Genomic DNA, 26,069 nt, shown 5'->3' on the forward strand with positions numbered 1-26,069 from the left:
CAAAAGACAAAGGCAGACACGCATGATGGTGAACAATGAATATAATACAATAAATGATGATGGCTGCCAACCCTAAAGATATGTTCGGGCTGGTGATCGGTTTGGGATCGTTTACCAATTGACCGAGCTCGTGATCGTGTTTAGCCAAGCCAAGCTCGGGCTTTCCTTGTGCCTGAACAAGACGAGTCGAACACCAGCTTGCTTGTAAAATAATGCATGTTAAATATTACATAGAATATATATATGTTACAATCGAGTTGGAATCGCATCATTGAGTTGTTTTGACTAAATCTAACCTCATAGATGTGTTTAGGATGCTCAATTTGAACAAAAGGCATGATTGTGTCTTGCCAACCTCAAGAATACCCGAACCTTAACTATGATTGAGTATGCACATCAAAACAACAGGTAAAATTGACTGGAAACCCATGATTGGATTTCGCAGCAAACTTCAGAATTCTGATTACTTACAAATCTAGAACTCCTTAGCTTTTCTTCTCAATTCATTCAACTCCCTTTCGATCTCCGAGTCTCGAAAAGGAAAGGCTGAATTTGCACTGCTGCTAACAGCTGACCTACCAGCTGGAAGCTCACCTCGCTACCAATCCAGAAGAAAAGGAAAACAAAAATCATGAAATCTATCAAGCAGATATTCAAGGTTAAAACCTTGTAACGAATGAAAGAAAAGGAAAACAATATCATATCAGAGTCAGACAGCAGTTCAAGGTTAAGCCAACGTCACAAATATCATTATAGGTATTTCCTTGTCAAGGGAAAATCTAAAATATAAATTTAAATTTTGGGAAAATCTTGGAAAAATATTGGCTTATATAATTCTAGGGAAATATATAAAATATATGTTTTTTGTTCTTATCAGTTTAAAGTATATGAAATATATAAAACTATGAAAAGAACACAAAAACATAAAAAGTTTGAAAGAGCAAATATTGTGATAAAATCATGATATTTTAAAAATAGGTTATATTTTGAAAACAAAGTTATCTTTTTGGGATTGTGTTGGTTTTCTGTAAATATCATGATATCTTCAAATTATTGCTGATATTTATTACATAGGTTACACCTTGTTTCAAACTTCTTATCAGACAGGGAATAGGCTGACTAATAACTATATACAAGGCAAACCAGAAAAGTTCCTGACTATTAACAAACTCAACGCAAGCTGCCTGAGACAGACAACCAATCTGGTAGGGGATCTTAGTGGCTCCCAAGATGTAGCCAAATCAAATCAACTTGGGTTTCACAGAAGAAGTCAAATCAATTAAACATTAGCCAGGATGATCAAGAGCTAGCTTTTACCAATGTGTGAACTAACTGAAGAATCCAATATGGAATCATAAAAAGGAAATAGAAGAAATCATTCTATGATGAGCATCGACAGTACATACCATAGAGCTTCCTGACAATTCCTTTTTCAAATTTGCAAGATCATCATCAACAGATGAACTCTCTAATAAGGCAAACTGCAAAGAACAGAGAAATATCCAAATAAACAGATAATAATAGGGCAGCCAGTGACATATTAAACTACAATTTATCATTGTAAAGGATTCATCATTACCTTCCCTTCAAGATCATCAGTGGACAATTGATCAAGGGCCTCTGCCTGTGACTCCATTGCTAGCACTGTAAATGAGAACATTGAGAAGCAAATTATTTCATTGACATTAAAAAGCAGGTTAAATGCTTCCGAGATTTTGATATACTAGTTTACATATCCTCTGGAGTTTTAGAGTTTTAGATCACTGGCCTCCTTGTGATGTGGACTTTTGAGAACTTAAACCAACTCCAACAGCGAATAATACAACAGGAAATCCAATTCAGGCTGATTATCAAATTCATAAAGGATCACAGCTTGGACTAAATCAAGTGAAAATACAGTGAGATTCCATTATATTTTAAACATATCACAACAGAAAAAATCATTAAGTGTAATCTCTGGCTCAACCCATGTAAAATATTTTCATTTTCAGCTCAACAATAGAAAAGAAAACATTTTAGGGAATAAAATCTCCCTACCCTTTTCTTCCATCTTCTCAAAAGCAGAAAGTGCACTGCTGGTATTGATATTACCCAGCATCTCGCTCACTTTTGTTGCAGTCCTAATAGGTACATGGCACAGAGTTCAGTTCAAGAGAAAATTCTTAGAGTTTCAAGTAAAATGAAAAAGACAAGACATGAGAAGGACAAACTTTGCAGATTGTGCCCGTGCTTTGAGAGTATCTTTCTTTGATTTGGCTTCTTGTATCTTGCTCTCCAGAAGCTATCAAAAATACAAGTTCAGCATAACTTATCAATATTGATGCAACCACAACTCTTATCTATACCATTAAGCATGTGATACATGCTTCCCTAGATGTGATGAATACAAAATAATTTTCACTTCAAATTGTAGGATTTGTTCCTCATTTAATAAATAGTAAATCAAACATCTGCCACTAGTATAACAAGTTTAATATGCCAACTTATGACTACAGAATAGGTTCCCTCATATTAAAATTGCACTTTAAATCCACACATCATATCTCCTGTAATAATCATATCATCAGCATATAGAAGTACTATACACTTGCCATGAGGAGACAAAGATACATACAAAGCATGATCATGATAACTTTGTTCAAAGCCAAGCGATTTAACCATAATGCTGAATTTTTTAAACCAAGCCCGTAGTGCTTGTTTGAGCCTATGTAAGGCTCTCCTCAATCTACAAACTCTACCTTGAGAATTTGAATATCCTTGAAGCAACTCTATGTATACATCCCTATCTAAATGACCATTAAAAAATGCATTCTTTACATCCAACTACCACAAGATCTACTATCTCACTGCAGCAACCGCAAGTAGCACCTTATAATAGTCATATGCGCCACAGGTACAAAGGTTTCTGCAAAATCAACCACAAACTGTTGGTTATACGGTTATACCTTTTTGCCACCAATCTAGCATTGTATCTCTCAATAGATCCATCTACCTTGGTAGTAGTCTTGTAGACCCACTTACACCCAACTACTAGGTGGAGGTTTCACAAGATCCCAATCATGCATTCTTTTTAATGTACTTAGCTCTTCTGCCATAGCATGTTGTCACTCCTCCTTAGGGGCAGCCTCTACATAGAATCTAGGTTCAACATAGGAGTGAATCAAAGGATGCTTAGAAGAAAAAGAATCATAAAATACAAAATGAAAATGAGGAATAAATACTCTGGAGATTCTACGTACCTGAAGAGGAGTGGAGGAAGATGAAAGGGAAGAAGACTAAGACTCCAAACTTATGGACTCAGGCTCAGCTGAAGAGAGAACTAGATCATAATTTGCCTCTAAATTCCTTGACTCTATCTCTATTTGATCCAAGAATGGTATCTCAACAATATTCTCATGTCTTCTAGAGTAGGTTTGTCCAAACCTACTCTCTAGGACATCCCTGAACTTCAACATTCTTATTAACTCCATCATTTTCATAAAATGGCACCATCTCCCTCCTTACCTTTAACCTGACTAAAGTAGGGTCTGTCTTCATAAAAATTAACATTCCTAGATATCTAAATGCTTCTTTCAAAGGGATCAAAATACTTGTATCCTTTCTGACCATTAGTAACGCCCAAGAAACAACATTTTATAACTCTAGGAGAAAGTTTATCTCTATATCTATTGGGAAAAAGTACAAAATAGGTACACCAAAAAACTTATCATTTTAGAATTTGGAGTTGTACCATACAATTTCTCAAAAGGAGATATACCTTTAAGAACACTGGATGGCATACGATTCATCTGATAAATCGCTATACAAATTGCATCAGGCGAATAGTCTTTAGGCACACATCCGCCAAAAATTAATGCTCCAGTAGTCTCCAGAATATGTTTATTCTTCCTCTCAGCCACACCATTCTGCTCGGGAGTGTAAGGACACAATTTTTGATGTTTTATCCCCTTTTCTTGCAAGAAACTTTTAAACATATGACTAATATATTCACCTCTAGAATCAATACGAAGAGTCTTGATTTTTGTAGCAAACTAAGTTTCTATCATAGTACAAAATTTATTGAAATTTTCAAAAAGCTCACTTTTATTCTTTATGAAATATAACCAAGTATATCTTGAAGAATCATCAACAAAGGTGACAAAGTACGCAAAACCACCTTTTAACAAAACGGGTGAGGGACTTCATGCATCCAAATGTACAAGATCAAAAGGACTATCAGTCTCCCTATCTCTAGGCCCAAATGGCAATAAATGACTCTTCGTCAATCTACAACTCTCACATTCTTGTACATGACTCGATACAACTAACTTGGACTCATCAAGACAACCCGAAGACACCAAATGTTGCAGCCTAGGATTAAAAATATGTCCCAACCTTGATGCCATAGAATAGATGCATCCATAATAGCAACTCCCAAACTAGCTTCAAATCTTCTTTGATCACTCATGTCTAGCCAATCCAGATAGTACAAATCCCCTCTCTTATGGCAAATCCCAATCTTCCTCCGTGATAGTTGATCTTGCATACACAATCAATAGGAGAGATGGTAATATTACAATTAAATTTGGTAATTTGACCAACTGAAATTAGATTCATAGCAAGTAGAGAACATGATACACTTGAGAAATATTTAGTTTACTTTCAAGATAAGAATCGAAAGTAATGGAGTCAACTTTTGAAACAGACATGCATTACTCATCTACAGTGCACAAAACACCACTGCAAGGATGACAATTAGTCAAGACAGACTCATGAGTTGTCACATGACAAGATGCTCCTAAGTCATTAAACAAACCAAGAGAACCATCAAAGATACCTGCAAAGGCAATACCAAAAGAGGAAGTAGGAATTGAGGAGGAAGCAGTAGTCGAATGAATCAGGAGCTGCAATTGTGGATCTGCTCCTGCTCTAAGATATGAAGCTGACCACCACTCACATGCTCTAACATGCTCACAACAGAGGAAGAAGTAGACTAAGCACCACTATCATTATCATCAAACTGTGCATCCTTGGGCTTAGAGCCCTCTCCTCCTGTAGATGTTTGCATACATACTACCCTTCTTGAAAATAAAGCACGAGCTCTTCATAAACTCATATCTCTTACAATAGTAGCATTGATGAGAACTCATGTCTCCTCTACCACCCCCAAGTCTACCACCTCCACTCTGCCTGGCTGAAGCAACAAGCACAAGCTCATCAGAAGACTAGACACTGAGAAACTTAATCTTAGTCTGTTCAGCTAGCAACTTTGCCAATGTCTGAGCAAGAGTAGGAAGGAACAGTCAATGAAGAAGACTACTACGCACAATGTTAAACTCAGGGCAAAGCACCATCAAGAAATCAATGACCTGCCTCTGGCCTAACCCTCTCGACCCTTACATTCATTGCACTTATCACACTTTGTGCACTTAATAATGGGCATCATCAATGTTAAGGCATCTGACAATTGCTGAAATCGAGGATAGAACTCTTGAATGGATTCATTTCCTTGCCTCAATGCTTTTAGTTCTTGGCTTCTTGCTCGAATTGATACCTTCGAGCTAAGTTTAAGTGCTCATAAACTTGTCTCAAATATCCCCAAGCATCCTTTGCCACTTCATACTTGATGATATTGACTACAATATTTTGTTCTATTGAATCCATGATTTCAGTTTGGCATTATCCCTCTCCCATTCTACAATGTTGGCATCATAACCCACATCTCCTTTCTTGGGTTTGGATTTGGTACCATCAAGATATCCAATATAGCTGAAACCCCTGACCATGGTCCTCATAAATTCAACCCAATATGCAAAATTTGTTCCATCAAACTTGATGGGCAAAATCTGGATTGTCTCCTTCTACATTACTCACCAAACCCCCCAAACTACAATACTGAGAAGCTACACAAGCCAACAAATAGAATGCCAAAAATACCAAGAATATGTTGTATACGAAAGTGTCACAGCACAACAGAAAAAATGGCAGAATTATTTAACCACAAATATCTCAATCGATAAGACAAACCAAGCAGCCACCACTTAGTATCTCAACAAAAACTTCACCAGACTTAAAATTAGATACATATTGTAGCCCAGATATACAGAACCATACAGTCATATATGCATTCTGATATGCAGCACAGTACTACACCACAATACTACAGCCGATAGAGACATGCATCAAGAAAACTAAACTACTGCCCCTATACACCAGTCAAAGATTCAATAAAAACTCCCCAAATATCTCATTAGACTGCAGCAAACTTGAGTTTACAGCACCCTCCACAAAAAACAACCCAGGTGCCTCAAACAGCCCAGAAACAAACAGAACCTACAGATTTCAAAGACTACCCAGAAACTTCTATCTCAATCCAGGAAATTTGTAGAAAATTCAAACACATCCGATCCGCACAAGATTTGATTCTACAGTCTCCTAAAACAAGCTCTACAAAATCACCAAATCAAACCAGAAAAATCTCACCAAGTCTGGTCAGGCATTCCAGATGGAGATGACGTCAACAGTGGTCTCAATGAAAACTGCAACTAGAGCTTGCTCTCCACTCCATGAAGCCTCTAAAATCTCTTCTCCAATGTCTCCTTCCCGCTGTGAAATAGCTCTGATACCATTTCGAGAAAAAAAGAGGAAATACAAAGAAGGCAAAGAGAAGAGGCACTCAAAAGAGAGACTTCATTACTAAGGAATGAGATGATATTACAACATATAGGGGTCGACTTTTTTCCTACACTAAAAGACAAAATGGTTGACTCTAAGGCTAAATGAGACAAAATACAAAAAAAAACCCTATAAATAATGTTATGCACACATTAAGGGGTAGCATACAGAAAAGTAAAACATGTATTACACTTATCAACACTTGCATGCAACCGATGTTCATTGGTTTCTAGTTTCTACTTCCAAAAATTCCTCTGCTCCTCCTTCCAACATCCTAGGGCCTTTTTAGAACTTCATTTACCAAGTTCTTTGCAAATAGTATTGATATTTATCATCATTAGCTACAATTTTAGTCTCACCTCTATTCTATGGGCTGCATATAGATCCAAATATGTCTATAACTCTTTTTGCACATTTTCCCAAGTGAAGAGACATGGAAGAGACTCCTAATTCTTCATTTTATAAAGTCAAACCAAATGTAGGCCTTTTTTAGAGTTTTGAAAGATTAAGGCACCTCCACAGCAAAATAAGATTTTGAAAATTTAAGTGAAAATTTGGATTCTTAAGAATATTTTGATTTTTTTAAAACTAATCAGGGGTGTTTTTGGAAATCTAACATTGAATGCGAGTATTTTGATAAATGTGAGGGGAAATTCATGGAAAATAAATACTACCCTAGAATGGATGTGGGGTAAAGCCTAACTCTAGTTTAGAACATATTATGTATCATTTTTCAGAGTTCTCAAACAAAAATTTCAAGGGCATTTTTGGTATATAAAATTTTTATATGAAACATTTTCTTTAAAATGGAGATCCTGGCATAGAAGCTTGACAAATTTGGAAACAAATCTTCTGAATTCTGCAGTTTGGCCCATAGATAAAACATTGAAATAGGTCAATTTGATTAATCCAAATTTAACCCATTTTAAATCCGAGTAAGAATACCCTCTTAAGCGTATCCTCTCAGACATACCTTAAGAGAAAAAAGGAGAAAATTATCCATAAAATGCTGATATAAAATTAATAACCCTAGCTCTAACATGAAAGATGAAGAAACGAGCTGAAGTCAGGCTTACCTAGGACCCGTTTAAGACCTAGTCAGGCTAGTTGAAGATTTAGGTGTCTACAAGATGGAATATGTTTCTATATTCATTTGTTATCTCTCAAGGTGAAGGTCTTGCATTGCTTCATTGACCACTATATTAGTGCCCAAGGAGAAAAGACCATAGTCGAGGCTGTCAAAACATCCCACATGAATGAAGAAAGTTTACAAATTTGATATCTCCAACATTAGATAATAAAATCAAATTTTGTTCAGTCAGTGGCATAAAAGAGGCATTCATACCCTCTTCATACATGACATGAACAGTGACATCCCCATTAACAAGGTACATGCTTTTACTATTCCTCCATTAATGAACATGACAAGTAAAAGGTAGCTTCCCATCGACCTCAGAGGTTTCTGGCATGGCAAGAGGATATGCTAATACTGTTTCTTGGCCACAACATCTACTGCACACTAGAACTAGCAGTCCACATCATCATTATTTTTCAATGCATCCAAGACCTTGCTTAAGTACATAGTTACCTCCCTACCACTAAAATTCACTAAAGCTTATAAAGTTTTAAACAATGGAAAGAAATTATATCAGACAGGGATACAAACAACATTCCCTTCCCTCTATTTCACATCACCTGTGTGTTATTCTCAACAGAGAAGGCATCAACCACATTGAACGTTCTGCAAGATTTTCGGAATCCTGCCTTGAGTGAGTCAGATCATTTCATGTATAGATTATGTGCAGTTTTCCTTTCTTGAGTTTCAGAGCCTTGTTTAAGTCAAGCCTTCTGCACCTCAGTTTCAAGAGTCCAAAAGAAACACCACCCCCACATACACCACCCCAAGAGCAAAAGTTCTTAGACCCAATCACATTTTGATGACTGTCTGACAATTACACTCCATTGTAAAATCACAGTCAACATATGCACCCCATGAAATGACAATGTCATGTAAGTAAACTTGATGAACAGGTGTGAACAGTCAGGGCATGTTTGGATACCTAGATGAGCATAGGCCCCATTTTTGACTTGTTTGGCTGAACATAGAAAAGGGTGGAATGGTATCAAAGTTCAAAATAACCTGACAAACTTATGACCAAGACTTCTAGAAACCCTCATTGATGAGAAATCCCTTTGTACTGCCAAATTCTCTCTTACCCAAGCATGCACTCAAAATCAAGAGTTTTTCACAGATGAAAAAAGGATAGAGATGTCATCAAACTATTTAAGGCATGTTTGCTTGCACTTTTCTTAAAATCATGTGATTTAAAATATCAGGATCACCTTGTGATTTTGAATCTCATAAAAATGTGAGTCAATGAACCCTAATGTAATTCATTTACTGACTGTCCCATTTTCTCACGTTTGCTCGCATGTGAGAAAATGGGGCTTGTTTGAAACGTTTTCTCACAATTGCCAGAGAATGATTCCTATTTGGGGCCAAGCAAACATGTCCTTAGTATGGTTCCTTCACAAATAGAAGTGAAAGCCATGTTAGCATTTGTGAGGAGTTGCATGTCTTTGAAGTCTACAGTTTTGTTAATCAGGTGATTAATTCAGATACAATATGGCACAATAACTGTAGCAAAGCAATAAATTCACCAAATTATTTAGTATCAGGAATGCTGATTTACATGGACCACAGCCTTCATAATCAATCTTTCCAATAATAATGAGGAAGAGTTTCTGATGGATGCATCGATGACAAATTGGACTGAGTTGAACCCCATTTTGGAGTTGATGAACTGATCCTCAATTTGCATAAAGGTTGCTCGTAGATGGATTAGTACTCAAAAATCATTTAAAAGACTAACTTTGATTAATAAATTGACAGGACAAATGGGAAAAGATGCTCTTCACGAAAGTGTTGGAGAATCTCCAGGAGCAGTAGAAGAAACCTGCCCCTAGTTGAAGTGCATATGATTTGTTGGTCATTCAATAAATAATGGGAGGCATCCCGAGATTTTTCCTGATGGCTAGATAAGTGAATATTAATATTATAACTCCTTATTTTGAGAAACATTGACATTAAGAATTTTAGGAGGGCAAAAGACAAGGTAAGCTCTGACATTTTATCCTTCTTGACATTAAGCTTATTAGACGCACATAGAGCTTCTTATGCCAATGTGTAACTGATGAAGATCCTAAGCAAAGTCACAATGTATTGAAAAGTCAGCATAACAGTATGCATATTTGATCAGTTATCATTTGAGAACAATGATACGACCAAATGTAACATTGTGAAATTAAAATTGGAAAAAGAAAGAGGGACATACAGGATTGTGCCATCCCTTTTCCCTTTCAGAGGAACACTAACATGTATTTCAGTTTTGAAAAAAACTACAACTTTTTCTTCATAGGCTTTGGTTAAAAACTACAGCATACCCGTGTATTGCTGACAAGATTATCCACCACAGTTTTCTGCTGATCAAGTTGACTTTTCAAAGAGGCTGCACTATCCTGTAAAGTAAAACCAGTTAATCAGTAGAACTAGATAAATAGAAAATTAAAATTTGCATACTAACTGCAGTGAAACATTATTAATAGATAAATATAGTGCTCTCATATGTTTACAAATATAAGCATAAAAGTAAAACTTCAACCACATTCACACCTGTACTCTATCAATATCCATGTCATTTATTAATGGAGAACAATATAACATAGATGTATCCCATGTCCTATAGAACTCATGGGTGTAATATAGCTCTAAATCACCTCTATGAAAGCAAAATGACTTTCCATTACCTTAAAAATATAACACACGACTGCATAAATGAAATGTGCAGTGCAAAACATTTATAAGCTCAAATAGGAAATCCATTTCCATACATACATCAAAAATATCATGTAACTTCAAAATTGCAAGCTGATCAATGCCTGATTACCAAATGATCTCTTCAAAGGGACTGTCGTTTGCTATTTTCTTGTAACTCAAAACCGGAAGTTGTTTTTCTTGAATCGTCAGTCACGGTTCAGATCCGGGAGCAACTTGCTGGAGTGATTTCTACCTAACCGGAGATGATCTTTCTGATCCGTAAAAAGTGATCTCTCTGTTTACCTGTCTAGTTTCTTCTGTGTAATTTTGGTGATTTTTGTAGGTAGTTTGCTATTTTATTTTAACCCGAAACTAGGGTTTGCCTTTCTTGAATCGTCAGGCGTTGGTCAAAATCAAGTGCATCTTGCCGAAATCATATCTCCCTAACCAGAGATGTTTTTTCTGATCCGTCAAAAAGAGTCTCTTTGTCGTCCTGTCTAGTTTATCCCTGTCAAATTTCATAATTTTTTATCTTTGTTTGATATGTTATTCTGAGCTGACACCGTGACAGGTATAAGATGGTTTGTTATTCAGTTTGTTTTCTTCTTTTTATTTAATATTTGTTTTTTAAATAATCATAAAAATTTATTTTTCGATTGTATGTTGTTTTAGGGTTGGTAACAGTGTCCATGTCGATTTTCATGATTTTTAGAAGTCATATGATATCTTGTTTAGTTGTTTCTCAAAAACAGGATGCCCGCAGAGTCCTGTTTTGCTGAAATACGAGCAAATATAATCTTTTTCATTTATTTCATTATTTTCATAAATTATTTTTGTGATTTCCGACTTTGATCATGGTCTTGATTATGTCAGGGTGCTCTCTGTAAGGAAATAGAACTTCAAAAGCAACTCTAAAGATAAGCTCACAAAGGATCTCTTAACGAACACAAGAGTTCATTCAATACACTCACAAGAACCACAAAAAAATACTCAAAAGAGTATATACACCAAGAAGGAAAAGAGGATAAATATATCACTCAAGTGGGAAAAACCCACTCCAAAAAGAATACATAATGCATGGGGTATGGCCCCATATTTATACATGAAAGGAAGGGGCTAGAATTAGAGTCGTTGGAGAGTCCAACTGCTCTTACATGCTTTTGCTTTTTGACTTAGTCAAAAAGCAAAAGTCTAAAGGATGTCCAAAGTTATTTGCTTTTTGCTTTTTGACTTGGTCAAAAAGCATAAGCTTACACTAGTCCAAAAAACAAAAAAAATAAAACTAACTAGTTGTCCTAATGTAACTAAACTAGAAAACAAATAAAAGATTATATGTGATAGGGTATTTACATACGAGATTGTCTATGAGATTACAACTTTTAACACTCCCCCTCAAACTTACGGTTGAACAACCGAAAGTTTGTCCAAAAGAAAGTGGAACCGTGGAGCAGCAAGAGGTTTTGTAAAAAAGTCCGCCAGTTGATATTCAGAGGAAACATATGGAAGCTCAATGGTGCATTGTAGAATTTTCTCATGCACGTAGTGACAGTCCATTTCGATATGCTTTGTTCGTTCATGAAATATCTGATTGCTGGCAATGTAAATGAAACTTTTATTGTCACAATATAACCGTGATGCTTTTGTGCTCTCAACACCCATATCTTGAAGCAATCGCCTCAACCAGACTACTTCCATGGTGGTTGTAACCATGGCTCTATACTCGACTTCTGTTTATGAAAGAGAGACTTTCTGCTGCTTCTTGCATCTCCATGAGATCAATGATTCTCTTAAAACCACACAAAGCTCAATAGTCGAGTGTTGATCATTTGGATCACCTCCCCAATCTGCATCAGTATAAGCAGTTAGTTCTAATGAGGAAGAAGCAAACAAAAAAAGTCCTCTACAAATAGAGGTTTTAAGATATCTAATAATTCGCAATACTGCTCACATATGGACAATAGTGGGTGCATGCTGAAATTGACTTGTGTGAACAACACGTACAATGTTCGGTCGAGTGATGGAATGGTAAGACAATTCCTCAACAAGCTGTCTGTAAGGTGTTGGGTTCTCAAGTGGTTCTCCATCATCCATCTTCATTTTGCTATTTATGATCTCAGGAGTGTCTACATGTTTTTCATCTATGATTCTGGATTTGTTGATAATATCAAGAGCAAATTTTAATTGAGTTAGTAAATAACCTTTAGGAGAATAGGCTACTTCAATTCCAAGAAAAAATCTTAAGAAACCCAAGTCACTCGTTTCAAAATTGGTCTTGAGAATTTTTTTGATGTTATCAACTCTCTGTTTATCACTTCCTGTGATGATCATGTCGTCCACATAAAGTAGAATAATAATAATAATACATGCATTAGATTTCTTAATGAACAAAGCAGTGTCAGTAAGACAAAATCGAAAACCAAAAGTAAGCATAACTTGACTAAATCTGTCATACCAGGCCTTTGGGGCTTGTTTAAGTCCATATAAGACCTTATATAAACAAAGAGCTTTTCCTTGAGGAATCTTGATGCCAGGGGGTGGTTCCATGTAGACTTCTTCAGCTAAACTACCATTAAGAAACACATTCTTGACATTCATCTGAAAGATATGCCATCTCTTTACAGAGGCAACAACAATTAAAGTTCTTACAGTGGTCATTCTTGCTACTGGTGTGAATGTTTCATCATAGTATATTCTATATTCTTGAGAATAGCCTTTAGCCACTAGACGAGCCTTAAATCGTTCCAAGGTGTCATCACTCTTGGTTTTGACTTTGTATGCCCAGCGACATCCTATAGGCTTCTTCCCTAGTGGAATATCTTGAATAATCCACGTGTTTGCCTTTTCTAAGGTGCTTAACTTTGCTGACATGGCTTCAACCCATTCGGGATGTTCTTTTGCAATATCATAGTTAAAAGGTTCTACGTAGAAATGTAATAGGGCGATATATGCTTGGTACTTTGGTGAAAATGACTCATAGGATACAAATTTTTTAGGTACGTTTGACATTCTCGATGATCTTATAGTTTCCATATGATCTTGTGTTTTAGTATAATTTTCTAGAGCACAAGGTTGCTCCAGATTACCCCGTCTAAAATATTGAATGCATTCTGGGTGAGACGATTCAGTACTTACCACATTTTGATCTTCTTGATTAACTTCTTCCTCATTTATCTTTGGAACTAGGTCCAGTAGAAAAGAGTATTCATCACCTTCTGTAGAGTTTTTAATTTCAAAAAAACTTTTATTTTCTAAAAAGGATACATTTCGTTACTCATATAGTTTTCTAGTTTTAAGATCAAGGCATCTATAGCCTTTTTGATCGCTTGCATAACCAAGAAACACACATGAAATAGCACGAGGTGAGAATTTGTCATTTTTTATGGAAAAACAAAACATTTACAATCAAATACCCTTACCCTTGCGTAATCTGGGGTTTGTTTGAAGAGTTTTTCAACAGGTGAAATATTGTTTAATAAAGATGATGGCATTATATTAATGAGATATACTGCAGTTAGAGCGGCTTCGGCCCAAAAAATTTTGGGTAATAGATGAGTAATGAGTAGGGTTCTTGTTGTTTCTATGATATGCCTATGTTTCCTTTCTGCTAGACCATTTTGTTGAGAGGTATATGAACATGATTTTTTATGTGAAATTCCATGTAATTTTATGTAATCGTTAAATTCTTTTGATAAAAACTCTCCTCCTGAATAATTGCGAAAGATAGAGATATCATTCTTGAATTGATTCTTGACTAGTTTATGAAATATTTGGAAATGAAAAAATACTTCGGATTTATTTTTGAGAAAGTAAATCCAAGTATGCCTTATAAAATCATCTACAAAAATGACATAATACGAAAAACCTCCTTCGGACATAACCGGTGCAGGACCCCGTACATCTGAATGCACTAACTCAAAAGGCCGAAATGAAACAAAAATTTTTTCTTGAAAAGTTAATCTCTTCATTTTTCCCAAGATACATTCTTCACACTTGAATGTTTTAGAATTACAAAAGTTTTCTATATTTGGAAACAGATGAAGCTTGGATATGCTAGGATGACCAAGTCTCCTGTGACATATATTTAAGTTCATTTTCTGAACATTAAAACTGTTAAGACTAGTCGACCATTAGCTATTTTCAAGTGTTTTATCCTTAAAGTTATTTATTTACTCTTAAAAGATGGTTCTTTATAACTTTTCATATAATGAGGGACCTACTTGTAATTTGTCTTTTAGGCTAACCTCTATTTAAACAAGAGGTGTTTAGCCCTAAAGGTTCACGATTTTTCTCTCTCAGCTGCTCTCTCTCTCTACCTCGGTTCCTGTGCAGTATTGGATTTCTCCACATGGTATCAGAGCTGAAGGTCTTGGGAGCATGAGCACGAGTTCAATCTACGACAAAAAAAATGTTTTAAAAAAAAAAGGTGTGTGCTCTCCCTCTTTTAATTTGAGTGGCATAGATTTGATAACAGATCTGATGTCTGACAGCAGTCAAGACACAGATCTGTAATCAGATCCATAGAGCTCGGTAAGTTCTCTATCAACTGGATCGTGTATCGTCAAATGTGGGACACAGATCTGTAACAGATCCATAGAGATCGGTGAGTTGTCTGTCCTCTGGATTGTGTATCGTCAACTGTGATGTGCAAAGACTGTGAACTTAGTATTTTCTGATCTGAAAAGAATTTATCAATTGAACCTGCCCTCAGTCGTGAATCCGAAGAAAATCCTATGCTGTTAATCTTGGATCTGAATGAAATAATTTATTCTGTTGGAACCTTTCGATTGATCTGGGGTTGTCGTGAATGGTGTATCGCATAGTTCCATTTTTTTATATGTCGTGAATCCTGTACCGTAGGCAGTCTTCATCGGAACTGTGCTTCTAACAGAGCTGTGATTAAATACACAGATTTTTTGGTCGTGGTCAGAGATGACGTGGAGGTTTTTTGCTTGCTCCTGTAGAGTTGTTTGGACTGGTTCAGATCTGATGTCGTGATTCTTCAAAATACTGTGTGGTGTCGTAGCTTATGCAGTGTGTCGAACTGACTGCGAGTTCGTGACATATTCAGATTCAATCTGAAAAGTTTTTTTAATTTTTTTTTGTCGCACATTGCAGCAGTGTTATCATTTCCTGCATAAGCATTCTTCATTATGGCTGAAGCTCCGAAGTTTGATTCTAAGAATGAATCTATTGGGGAATATAAGGCTTTTGCAAATCCTTTTTCTTATGGGTCTTCGGTGAAATTAAATGAAACCAACTATGCCAGGTGGTCCAGAACTTTTATGATGTCGGTATCTGGACATCGTAGAAAACATATTTTGTTGGAAACTGAACCGAATGATAAAGTGGAAAAATATGTTACTTGGGATAAAGATAATGACATTGTTATGTCATGGATCATGAATAGTGTTGAACCTCATATTGTAGATCGTCTAATTTATTATAATACAGCTAAACAGATGTGGGATAATCTTCGAGATACTAATTCTCAAGAAACAAATGTGAGTCGTATTCTGCAAGTTGAACAAGAGATATATAATTTGCAGCAGGGAGATCAGACCTTGGCCCAGTACTATGCATCCGTTAAAGCTGCCTTTGAAAGGCTTAATGCTCACAGGCCTCTGTGTTGTTCAAAGCAAAAGGATCATCAAGAACAGACTATGGTTGCTCGGTTCCTCACAGGGTTATCTTCGGAATTCTCGATTGCTAAAGTCCAAATGTTAACTGGATCTAATGTACCTACTCTAGCCGATGCATACAATCGCTTGAGCAGACTTGTTTTTTCTCTCCCACAATCTCATCCTATATCCCAGACATCTGCCTTAGTTGTTCCTTCTGGTTATGGTCGTGGAAATACTCTGAACATTAGAGGAGGAGGTCGTGGAAGAGGTGTGGGAGGTAGAGGTAAACTTCAATGCACATTTTGTGGAAAATCAGGACACTTGGAAGACCGTTGCTAGGATAAACATGGACGGCCTGCCTTTCCTGCATCGAAGCCTAATGTTCCAAAAGCTAATGTTATAAAACTAGAGGTAGCAAATGCAAATGAAGCCTCTTCTCCCCGTGACTGCATCTCCCTTAGTCGTGCAGAATATGAAGAACTGGTAGTTCATCGTCCTTCAAGCTCATCTTTTCCTGTAGCTGGTGTGGCCTACGCAACAGGGGACTATCTTCATCTCAATGATAGTAAGTGGATTATTGACTCAGGTGCATCCAGACATCTGTGTGGAAATTCTCATTATTTTTCAGATCTAAAAGATATGACTGCTCATCGGGGAGTCTCATTAGCAGATGGGAGCTCTTCTCCGGTGGTTGGTTAGGGAAATGTTTCTATATCTTCTTCCTTACAGTTGAAAAATGTCCTTCATGCTCCTTCATTTCCTCAAAGTTTACTTTCAGTGAGTTGTATTACAAAAGAGCTAAACTGTAGAGTGATATTTGATCATGTTGGTTGTCATTTTCAGGATTTGCTGACGGGGAAGAAGATTGGTGGAGGCTATGAAGAAAATGGAGTCTACTACTTACATCATCCAGTGGAAAACAGTTTTGCTGCAGTCGACTATTCCTCGAGTCCTGTTCAGTGGCATCGTCATCTTGGTCATCCTTCATTGTCAAAGCTTCGTCATGTCATTCCTCAAATTTCGTCTACTACGTCATTTCAGTGTGGAGCATGTCAGTTGGGCAAGCATCATCGGAGTTCGTTCTCTTCTAGTCAGAGTCAGTCCAGTCATAAGGTCTTTGAACTTCGTTATGCGGATGTATGGGGTCCTAGTAAGATTCCTACTAGGACTCAGTGTCGATATTATCTAGTTATTGTTGATGATTTTTCTAAGTTGTCTTGGGTGTTCCTAATAAAAGAAAGATCTGAAGTTCTTAGTATTGTTAAGTCATTGATTCTTGAAATAAAAACTCAGTTTGAATCTGTTGTTAAGATTATCCGCACTGATAATGCGCTTGAGTTTAAAACAAAAGCCTTGTTGCAATTTTATCAAGACCATGGTATTCAACCTCAAACCTCCTCTGCCTATACTTCCCAACAAAATGGGGTGGCTGAGCGAAAACACAGGCACCTTCTTGATGTAGCACGTACCCTTATGATTCAATCCAATGTTCTTGCTTCCTATTGGGGGGATGTTGTTATTACAATCTGTTATTTGATCAACCGTACATGTAATGCCCGTTAAAAAAAAAAATCGGTGTCGGACACGTGTCAGACACGTGCCCTGCACGCGTCGGACACTTGTCAAGGTTGGTCCGTTGTGTCTGACCCGGATCCGAGCCCGAGCCTGAACCTGGCTTCTCGAACGATCGAGAAGCCTGTGACTTTAAAAAGTCACAGGCGTCTCAGGCGAGGGGCAGAAACCCTCGCCCCTTCTCTCTCCTCTCCCGTTCTCCTCGTTTCGATGCCGGCGACTCATCACCGGCCACCGCCTTCGTCTCGTGTGCTGCAGAAAGTCGGCCTCCTCTTCGCCACCCGCCTCTGGCCGTCTCCTGGCAGACGTCGGCGATCGCAGTCGTTGGCCATTCCCCCTTCGAGCCGATGCCGACAACTCGCCGTCGGCCACCACCTTTGTCCCGACTGCTGCAGTCATCGACGGCAGTCATCGAATACCTTCGACAGCCGGCGATCGACGCTGACGGCAACCTCCAAGCTCCAGTGACCCCCCACCTTTGTTGACCCCCCTTTCGTTTCCTGTGTTGCGGGACGCCAACGATTATAGCCGACGACAACCTCCGAGCTCCGGCAACGCATCGCTTTCTCCCTTTCCTCTGTGGCCACCAACGACCAGAGCAATCGGCGATCGTGTCGCCGACCTCCTGTCCGACTGTCGGTTGTGCCAGAGCCCTCGACGTCAGTCTCCTTCTCGTCGGTCTTCCTCCTTTTCTTTCGTGATGGACCGACACCACCCGACATCGGAGTAGCCGTGACGTCGGCCATGCTTTACCGGAACGTTGTCCAAGGCACCCTCCGTCGGGGTGAGGCTCGTCCCCCCTCTCTGTTGTATCTCCCTGCAATCGCCACCGTCAGGCACCTTCCCCCTTTTGTCTCCCTGTCTCTCCCGTGCTGCCGGCGGCGATCGGAGTTGCCGATGACCAACCCCTTTCGGCCTCCTCCCTGTGTCTAGCAAGCACCCCGACGGCCCCTGTTACCCCGACCCTTCGATCGGTGGTCTCCCGTTCCTTCCAGCCACCGTCGACACTCCCCCGTTGTCGTGATCTCCTGAGGTAAAAAGCCCCTTCCCGTTTTTTCTCCTTTGTGAGAGGTTGATCGACACGGGGGGGGGGGGGGCTGAGCCCCCTGTCGTCGCCTCTTGTCGGCAGGGGGTTAACCCCCCTGCCTTCCTTTTGGAGTCGATCGACAGGGAGGTTGAGCCCCCTGTCGTCGCCTCTTGTCGGCAGGGGGTTAACCCCCTGCCTTCCTTTTGGAGTCGATCGACAGGGGGGCTGAGCCCCCTGTCGTCGCCTCTTGTCGACAGGGGGTTAACCCCCCGCCTTCCTTTTGAAGTCGGTCGACAGGGGGCTGAGCCCCCTGTCGTCGCCTCTTGTAGGTAGGGGGTTAAACCCCCATGCTTTCCTTTTGGGAGTCAGTCGACAGGGGGGCTGAGCCCCCTGTCGTCGCCTCTTGCTGGCGCAGGGGGCTCCGCTTCCCCCTGTCGTTCTTGTTGTGCTGGCAGGGGGCTCCGTCCCCCTACCATTAGCTTTGTCGGCAGGGGGTTTCGCTTCCCCCTGCCCTTCTTGCTGTGTCGGTAGGGGCCTCCGTCCCGCTGCCTTTGTGATTGTCTTCGGCAGGGAGCTTCGCACCCCTGCCTTTATTTGTTTCCCGACAGGGGGCGAGCCCGCCTGCTCCCTTGTTGTTTCCTGGTAGGGGGGAAGCTCCCCCTGCCTTCTGTTTTTCCTCAGCAGGGGCTGAAGTCCCCCGCTCCCCTGTTGCTTCTCGGCAGGGGGTTCTGCCCCCTGCTTCCTGCGTTTTGCCAGCAGGGGCAAAGCGCCCCTGCCTTTCTTTGTTCTGGCAGACAAGGAGCTCGTGATCCCCGCCTCTGCAGTTGTTGCCAAGCAGGGCTGAGGCCCCTGTCTCTGGCACCACCCTTGTCTGCAGGATGCAGAGTTCCTGCCTCTGCCTCTGCCTCCTGAAGGCAGGAGGCCTTGCTGCCTCTGTCCCTCTCCTGCATGGAGCAGAGCTCCCTGCCTACTCTCGTGTTTGGGGTCCGGTACCACTGCAGGCCTTACCAGACCCGCTTTTCGTTTATATTACGGCATATACTAATGTTCTAAGCATCGCAGGTTGAACGGTGGATCTAGCTCGCCTTCGTGGCTCGAGCTCGTGCTTACCTACGCCGCTGGCGTACGAGGACCCGCAACCCCTTAGGGTAGGAGATTGTTGCGTAAAAGGACAATGAACGGATAAATGTTAAAATAAGGAAAGATAACTAAAAGAGAATGATATATGTATACGTATAATATATATACGTATGTCTTTACATTCAAGGACGCGGTTTCGCTATCCTTGTCCTATTTACTTTTCTTGCACTTTCCTTTTTTGTTGTCGTCGCGCTATATGCGCCTAGGCTTTTAATTCATGTCTTTATATTCAAGGACGCGGTTTCGTGATCCTTGTCCTCTTTACTTTTGTACTTTACTTTCTTGCTGCCCCGCGTTTTATGCGCCTTGGCATTTACTTTCTGTCTCGTCTTTTCTGTTGCCACGCGCTTTATGCGCCATGGCATTTACTTGTATACATCTGTCTTTTTACTCTAGGATGCAATCCTGGTCCTCTTTTACGTTCTCGCACTTTGCTTTCTACATTTACCTTTATTGCCCCGCGCTTTATACGTCATGGCCTTACTAGCTTTTGCTCTTCGTACCTTTCCTGTTACTGTCGTACTTCTTTTGCACTTACTTTTTGTATGTATTGTTCGTCCTTACTTTGCTACTGCACTTTGTGCATGTATTCTTATCTCTGTCGTATGCTCCTTTACTTGCTTACGCTTATCGTTTAATCGAGGTACAACCCCATGCCTCGTGAGTCGTCCTTTACACTTGCTTCGTCAGTATAGGATCTCATACCTCGTGAGTTGCTTACGTAGTTCTCTGCTTGTGTTTTTCGATGGTCAAGGTATGATTTCATACCTCAGGTGTGGCTTGTGCGTTTTACGCTTGAGGTGCAGCTTTTCACATCGAGTCTTGCTCCTCGATTTGCCACGTCACTATATTGTGCACGTGTTTTCCCCTTGTCAGCTTGCACTCCTTGAGTGCAGTTTCGAGCATGGTTGCCAGTTGAGGAAGCGGGAGCGGGAAGCGATACGGGAAGCGGGAGCGGGAAGCGAGGCACTTTCAAAATTTTAGGAAGCGGGGAAGCGTGGGACCACTTAGGAGCGATTCGGGAAGTGTCTCGGAAGCGACCTAGGAAGCGTCTCGGAAGCGACCTAGGAAGCGTCTCGGAAGCGAGGGGGAAGCGAAAAAAATAAAAATAAAAAATACAAAAAATTTAAAAAAAAACAGGGGAAGCGAGGGGGAAGCGAGGGGGAAGCGTGGGGGAAGCGAGGGGGAAGCGTGGGGGAAGCGTGATGGGAAGCGCGCTTCCCATTAAAGGGAAGCGCGTCCCCCATTAAAGGGAAACGCGTCCCCCATTAAAGGGAAACGCGCTTCCCAAAAAAGGGGGACGCTTCCCCCCACGCTTCGGAAGCGCGACGTTCCGCGCTTCCGAAGCGCGCTTCGGGGAAGCGCGCTTCCCCTTTTAGCTAGGCGCTTCCGGTAACCCTGGTTTCGAGTGTATAGTGTATACCGGCTCACTTGCCTTAAAAGCCACGACACACACTTATGCACTTCGGTTCTCTAAAAATGATAGTCTTAGGTGCAAACCTATCTTCAAAGATGTATAGCTTTGTAAAGCAGATTTCGAAAGCCTCTTGTGAAATAGCTGGTGGATCTCCCAAATCGATGTATTTGGGAGAAGTGTGTTGCAACCTCAGTTCACCTATCCGATACAACTCGGATAACCCTGTATAGGAGCCTGTGCACGAGTAGGGCGAGAATCCTATTAAGGTATTTGCGCCATCGCTAGATTGGCGTTACATCACTTCTGATACAAGACCTAGTCTCTAGGATTTTTGGTCAAACCCAGATAGTTGGCGCCTTCCTTTCTTCGTGAAGGTATTGGATTTCTTACGAGGAATCCATGTACCTCCTCTTGTAGTTGTATCCTTAGTCGTGTACGGTATGTTTGGACTACGAAGAGCAAGACGAGAGGTCTATAGTAACATCTAAACGTGTATTGACACTTTAAGTTAAATCTTGTTATGTTAATATTCGCCTAATAGGCAAAATGCTTGCGATCGTCGAAAGGACCCGAGCACGATAAGTTGAAACTTGAATGAGTTCACTGTGGACTTCTGTAAAGCAGATATGTTGGGAGATTTCCTGCAAGAGAATCCTTGTCCCTCTCATCGTGGTTGTACTTTTGAACAGGTACGCTGCGTACTACGATGAGTAGGATGAGAGGTCTATGGCTACCTCGAACGTGCAATGGCACGTGTTTGAGATTACAAGAGATGTTTCTAGCCTCACTATGAGTTAACCCCTCTCATCATGGTTGTACTTTTAAACAGGTATGTTGCATACTGCGGTGAGTAGGATGAGAGGTGTGTGGTTGCCTCGAACGCGCAATGGGGCGTATAATTCAAAGAAATGATAATCATGCGCCTTCACAGGCAAGATGCTCGAGTGGGTCGAAAGACCAGAGCATGTAGAATGGGACGGCGGTTAAGAAACCCCCCGTCGTGCTCATTCGGGACGGTTCATCAAGAGAGAGGATGGATGGTACAAAACTCTGATGGACAGTCATTAATGGCAATCACGGGCAAAGATCTGACTTCCCCAGTCATCGGAGGTTAGGGGAAATACTTCAGGCCACTTCTGCAGAAGTTTGATGCATCCATGGGCCTTCGTTTGCCTTTGGGGATTTACTCTCTTGGTCACTAGCCGTCCCCTTAGGAGCGGACTCAGTCAGTCATTCGGGGTATAATAAAATACATAGCATAATGGACCCCCGGATCGATCTCGATTGTTTCTACGTTTTGCCTTGTGCGTACCCACAACAGCCTGTTTCTAAAGAGAACAAGATATAACTTATGCACACGATTATGAGATATGTGTGCTGTGATGTGACTTGATTGCTTGATTATTCTCTTGACCATATGCTACTCGTTGAGCTATGCACGTCTGTCGAGGCGTTCCTCTAAGTTGGTTAAACTGATTACGCAGTTCTTTGCTAAGTAATAACTAGCTTCTCATACTAGTCAATTGCTTATAATACTAGCATTATGCTAGTTGTTACATATTGTGTTATAACTGCTACCGTATGATTGCTTATCATGTGTAGTTTATGAATTATTTGTGATGCAATAGCTTGTGCCTTACGATTAATGTAGCTACTTGTCGATGGACTGAGTCATCCAATGGTACTTGTATATGTATTACGAGCGTTGTTATGAATGCTTGTCTTATGCAATTGTTTTGCTTGACTGTTGGATAGAGTTAGTTACTCTTCACTTTTAGAATCTGTGAGATCGCTATAGTTGTTTGTTTAGCACTATGATCCTTACTGCTCTTGTATTTAGCTATTTGTTTTACTAGAGTTTTGCTTACTCCACAGTACGTTTGATTGGTTCAGCTAGTCTTGCTTTTTCTGCTTGATCTAGCGATTATCTTGCTTATTATAGCATTTGTACCTTCATGTCTTTTGCACCCCTACTAGTTTGTTGTGAGGCTGACCCATTTCATGGGCAGATGGTGAACAGCTTGAGACAGTTTGCGATGGCACGATGACGTGATGCGTTCAAGGCAAGGCTCCTTTCCTGATGTTGCGCTCCTGGGGACACTTTTGGTAAATGTGGTATAAAGTTTATTTGAAAGCATCTTTTTTTATTAAAACTTTGGATTACTAAAAGTGTGTTACCAAAACTTCGTTCTTCTTTTCATTGCAATAAAATATATACTTGAGTTGCAAATCGGTTTATAAGGGGAAGATTGCATTTGTGTTGTAATGCGCCCAAAGTCTAGGGACTTGCTATTTTAAACATGATTTTCCGCTGAACTCCAGTTTCGAACTCTGATAAATGATTGATTTCAAAGCTTTCAACCTTTTTTATAAAGGTTTCAAGTCCACGATTTTGGGGCGTTACAGTATGCCTTCATCATCCGTGGAAGATAAAATTCCTTTGCACATCCTGAATCCCAAAGCTCCTCTTTTCTCTTTCTCGCCCAAAGTATTTGGGTGTATTTGCTTTGTGCACAGACTTGGACCTGACCATGATAAATTAGTTGCTCAAGCAACTAAATGTATTTTTATAGGTTATCCAAAAAACCAAAAGGGGTATCGATGTTATGACCCGATTTCTCATCGGGAGTATGTCAGTGCGGATGTATCTTTCCTGGAGTCCGTTCCATATTATTTTCATACCGGATCTCATATGCAAGTTGACCTAAAGGACTCCTTTCCCCTTCCTGTTCCTCCTTTCCCTTTGGAATTTGTACCTCCATTACCGGGTCCCACCCCACCCTACCATCCTCACGGTTTCATAATCCCCCATTGGTATATGTGTGTAGAGCTCCACCTCCTCCGGAGCCTTCTCCTTCTACTTCTCCTGAGGTAAGCGTTCCTGATCACAGTGATCTTAATGTTGATGATAACAAGCCAATAGCTCTACGTAAGGGGACGCGACAATGTACCTTATATCCTATATCTGATTTTGTGTCTGATGCCAGAATTGGAAGTCAGATGAAAGCCTTTATTTTCGCCTTATCTGCTGAAACTATTCCTTTGAACTATCATCAGGCAGAGCTAGATAGTAGATGAAAGCAGGCAATGCAAGAGGAAATGGATGCCTTATTGTCTCAACAGACGTTGGACCTAGTTAATCCCCCATTGGATGCAAACATTGTTAGATGTAAATAGATATATATCATTAAGTACAACTCAGATGGTTCTATTGAAAGATACAAGGCCAGATTAGTAGCAAAAGGTTATACTCAGACATATGGTGTTGATTTCTTTGAAACTTTCTCTCCTGTCGCACGGATGGGTATCATCCGTCTAGTTCTCTATGTAGTTGTTCACCATGGATGGCGTCTGTGTCAACTAGATGTGAAAAATGCATTTCTATATGGGGATTTGTCAGAAATAGTATATATGCAGCAACCTCCTGGGTTCGAGGTTGAGGGGGAGTGTCAGAAGGTGTGCAGGTTAAAAAAGGCGATATATGGTCTGGAACAAAGTCCTCGTGCATGGTTTCAAAAGTTGTTTGATGTGATGTCAAAGTTTGGCTTTAAGCGGTCAGCGTCAGACCACACATTATTTATTAAGAAAACTAACTCAGGTCTAGTTGTTATGGTGGTATATGTGGATGACATCATCTTTACAGGAGATGATATGAACGATATTGCAGCTACAAAGGCTCATCTTCAAAAACATTTTGTTACAAAAGACCTTGGTCCTCTTAGATATTTTCTGGGTATAGAAGTTGCCAGAAGCAATGAAGGCTTGGTTCTGTCTCAACGTAAGTATGTTCTTGATTTATTAAAAGAGACAGGAATGTTGGGAGCCAAACCAGCAAATATTCTCATGGATCACAAAGTTTAGTTGTTGGAAGAAGGGTCAAAACCTGTGGATAGCAAAAATTATCGCTCTCTAGTAGGGAAGCTACTATATGTGACAGTGACTAGACCTGATATTGTTTTAGCAATAAGCAAGGTTAGCCAATTTATGGAAAAACCGAATGAAGTACACTGGAATGATGCAATGATGATTCTCAGGTACTTAAAATCTTCCCCTGGAAAAGGGTTATTACTCAAGAAAGGGGGAACCCTGGAGATAGTTGCTTACTCTAATGCTGATTATGCTGGATCTGTTGAGGATAGGAAATCTACCACTAGATTCTATGTGTTTATGGGAGGTAACTTAATTTCATGGAGAAGTAAGAAACAAACCGTGGTTGCTAGGTCGAGTGCCGAATCAGAATATAGGGCTATGGCCCAAACAACAACTGAATTGATGTGGGTTCGAAATGTACTAAATGATCTTCAAGTGAAGGTTTCATCTCCTATGGTGATGATGTGTGATAACAAGGCAGCTACGTATATAGCAAATAATCCTGTGTTTCATGAGAGGACAAAACATATTGAAGTTGACTGCCACTATGTAAGAGATATGGTTAGCTGGTCATATCTCTACCAAGCATCTAAACTCGGAGGATCAAGTTGCAGATATATTTACAAAGCCTCTTGCTAGGCCCAGTTTCTCAAAATGTTGCAGCAAGCTAAGCATGATTGATATCTATGCTCCAACTTGAGGGGGAGTGTTAAGACTAGTCGACCATTAGTTATTTTCAAGTGTTTTATCCTTAAAGTTATTTATTTACTCTTAAAAGGTGGTTCTTTATAATTTTTCATATAATGAGGGACCTACTTGTAATTTGTCTTTTAGGCTAACCTCTATTTAAACAAGAGGTGTTTAGCCCTAAAGGTTCACGATTTTCTCTCTCTCTCTCTCGCTCTCGCTCTGTTCCTGTGCAGTATTGGATTTCTCCACAAAAACAAAAAG

At 40.0% G+C, this 26,069-nt stretch overlaps 1 protein-coding gene across 1 annotated transcript in view; it reads right to left on the bottom strand.

The window, feature by feature from the left end:
* Positions 1–279: 279 nt before the first annotated feature.
* Positions 280–26,069, bottom strand: part of LOC149829870 (membrane-associated protein VIPP1, chloroplastic-like) — a 47,167-nt gene continuing 21,377 nt past the window's right edge. The window contains exons 6-11 of the mRNA XM_090016127.1: positions 10,099–10,173; positions 2,211–2,281; positions 2,038–2,120; positions 1,580–1,644; positions 1,407–1,481; positions 280–598 (exon numbers count right to left, since the gene is read on the bottom strand). Of these exons, the coding sequence (XP_089872253.1) occupies positions 476–598; positions 1,407–1,481; positions 1,580–1,644; positions 2,038–2,120; positions 2,211–2,281; positions 10,099–10,173 (492 nt within the window). The 3' untranslated portion in view covers positions 280–475. The remainder of the gene's footprint in view (positions 599–1,406; positions 1,482–1,579; positions 1,645–2,037; positions 2,121–2,210; positions 2,282–10,098; positions 10,174–26,069) is intronic.

The sequence above is a fragment of the Nuphar pumila genome, chromosome 8, assembly GCF_984573655.1.
Source record: "Nuphar pumila chromosome 8, dmNupPumi1.hap1.1, whole genome shotgun sequence".
Taxonomy (NCBI): domain Eukaryota; kingdom Viridiplantae; phylum Streptophyta; class Magnoliopsida; order Nymphaeales; family Nymphaeaceae; genus Nuphar; species Nuphar pumila.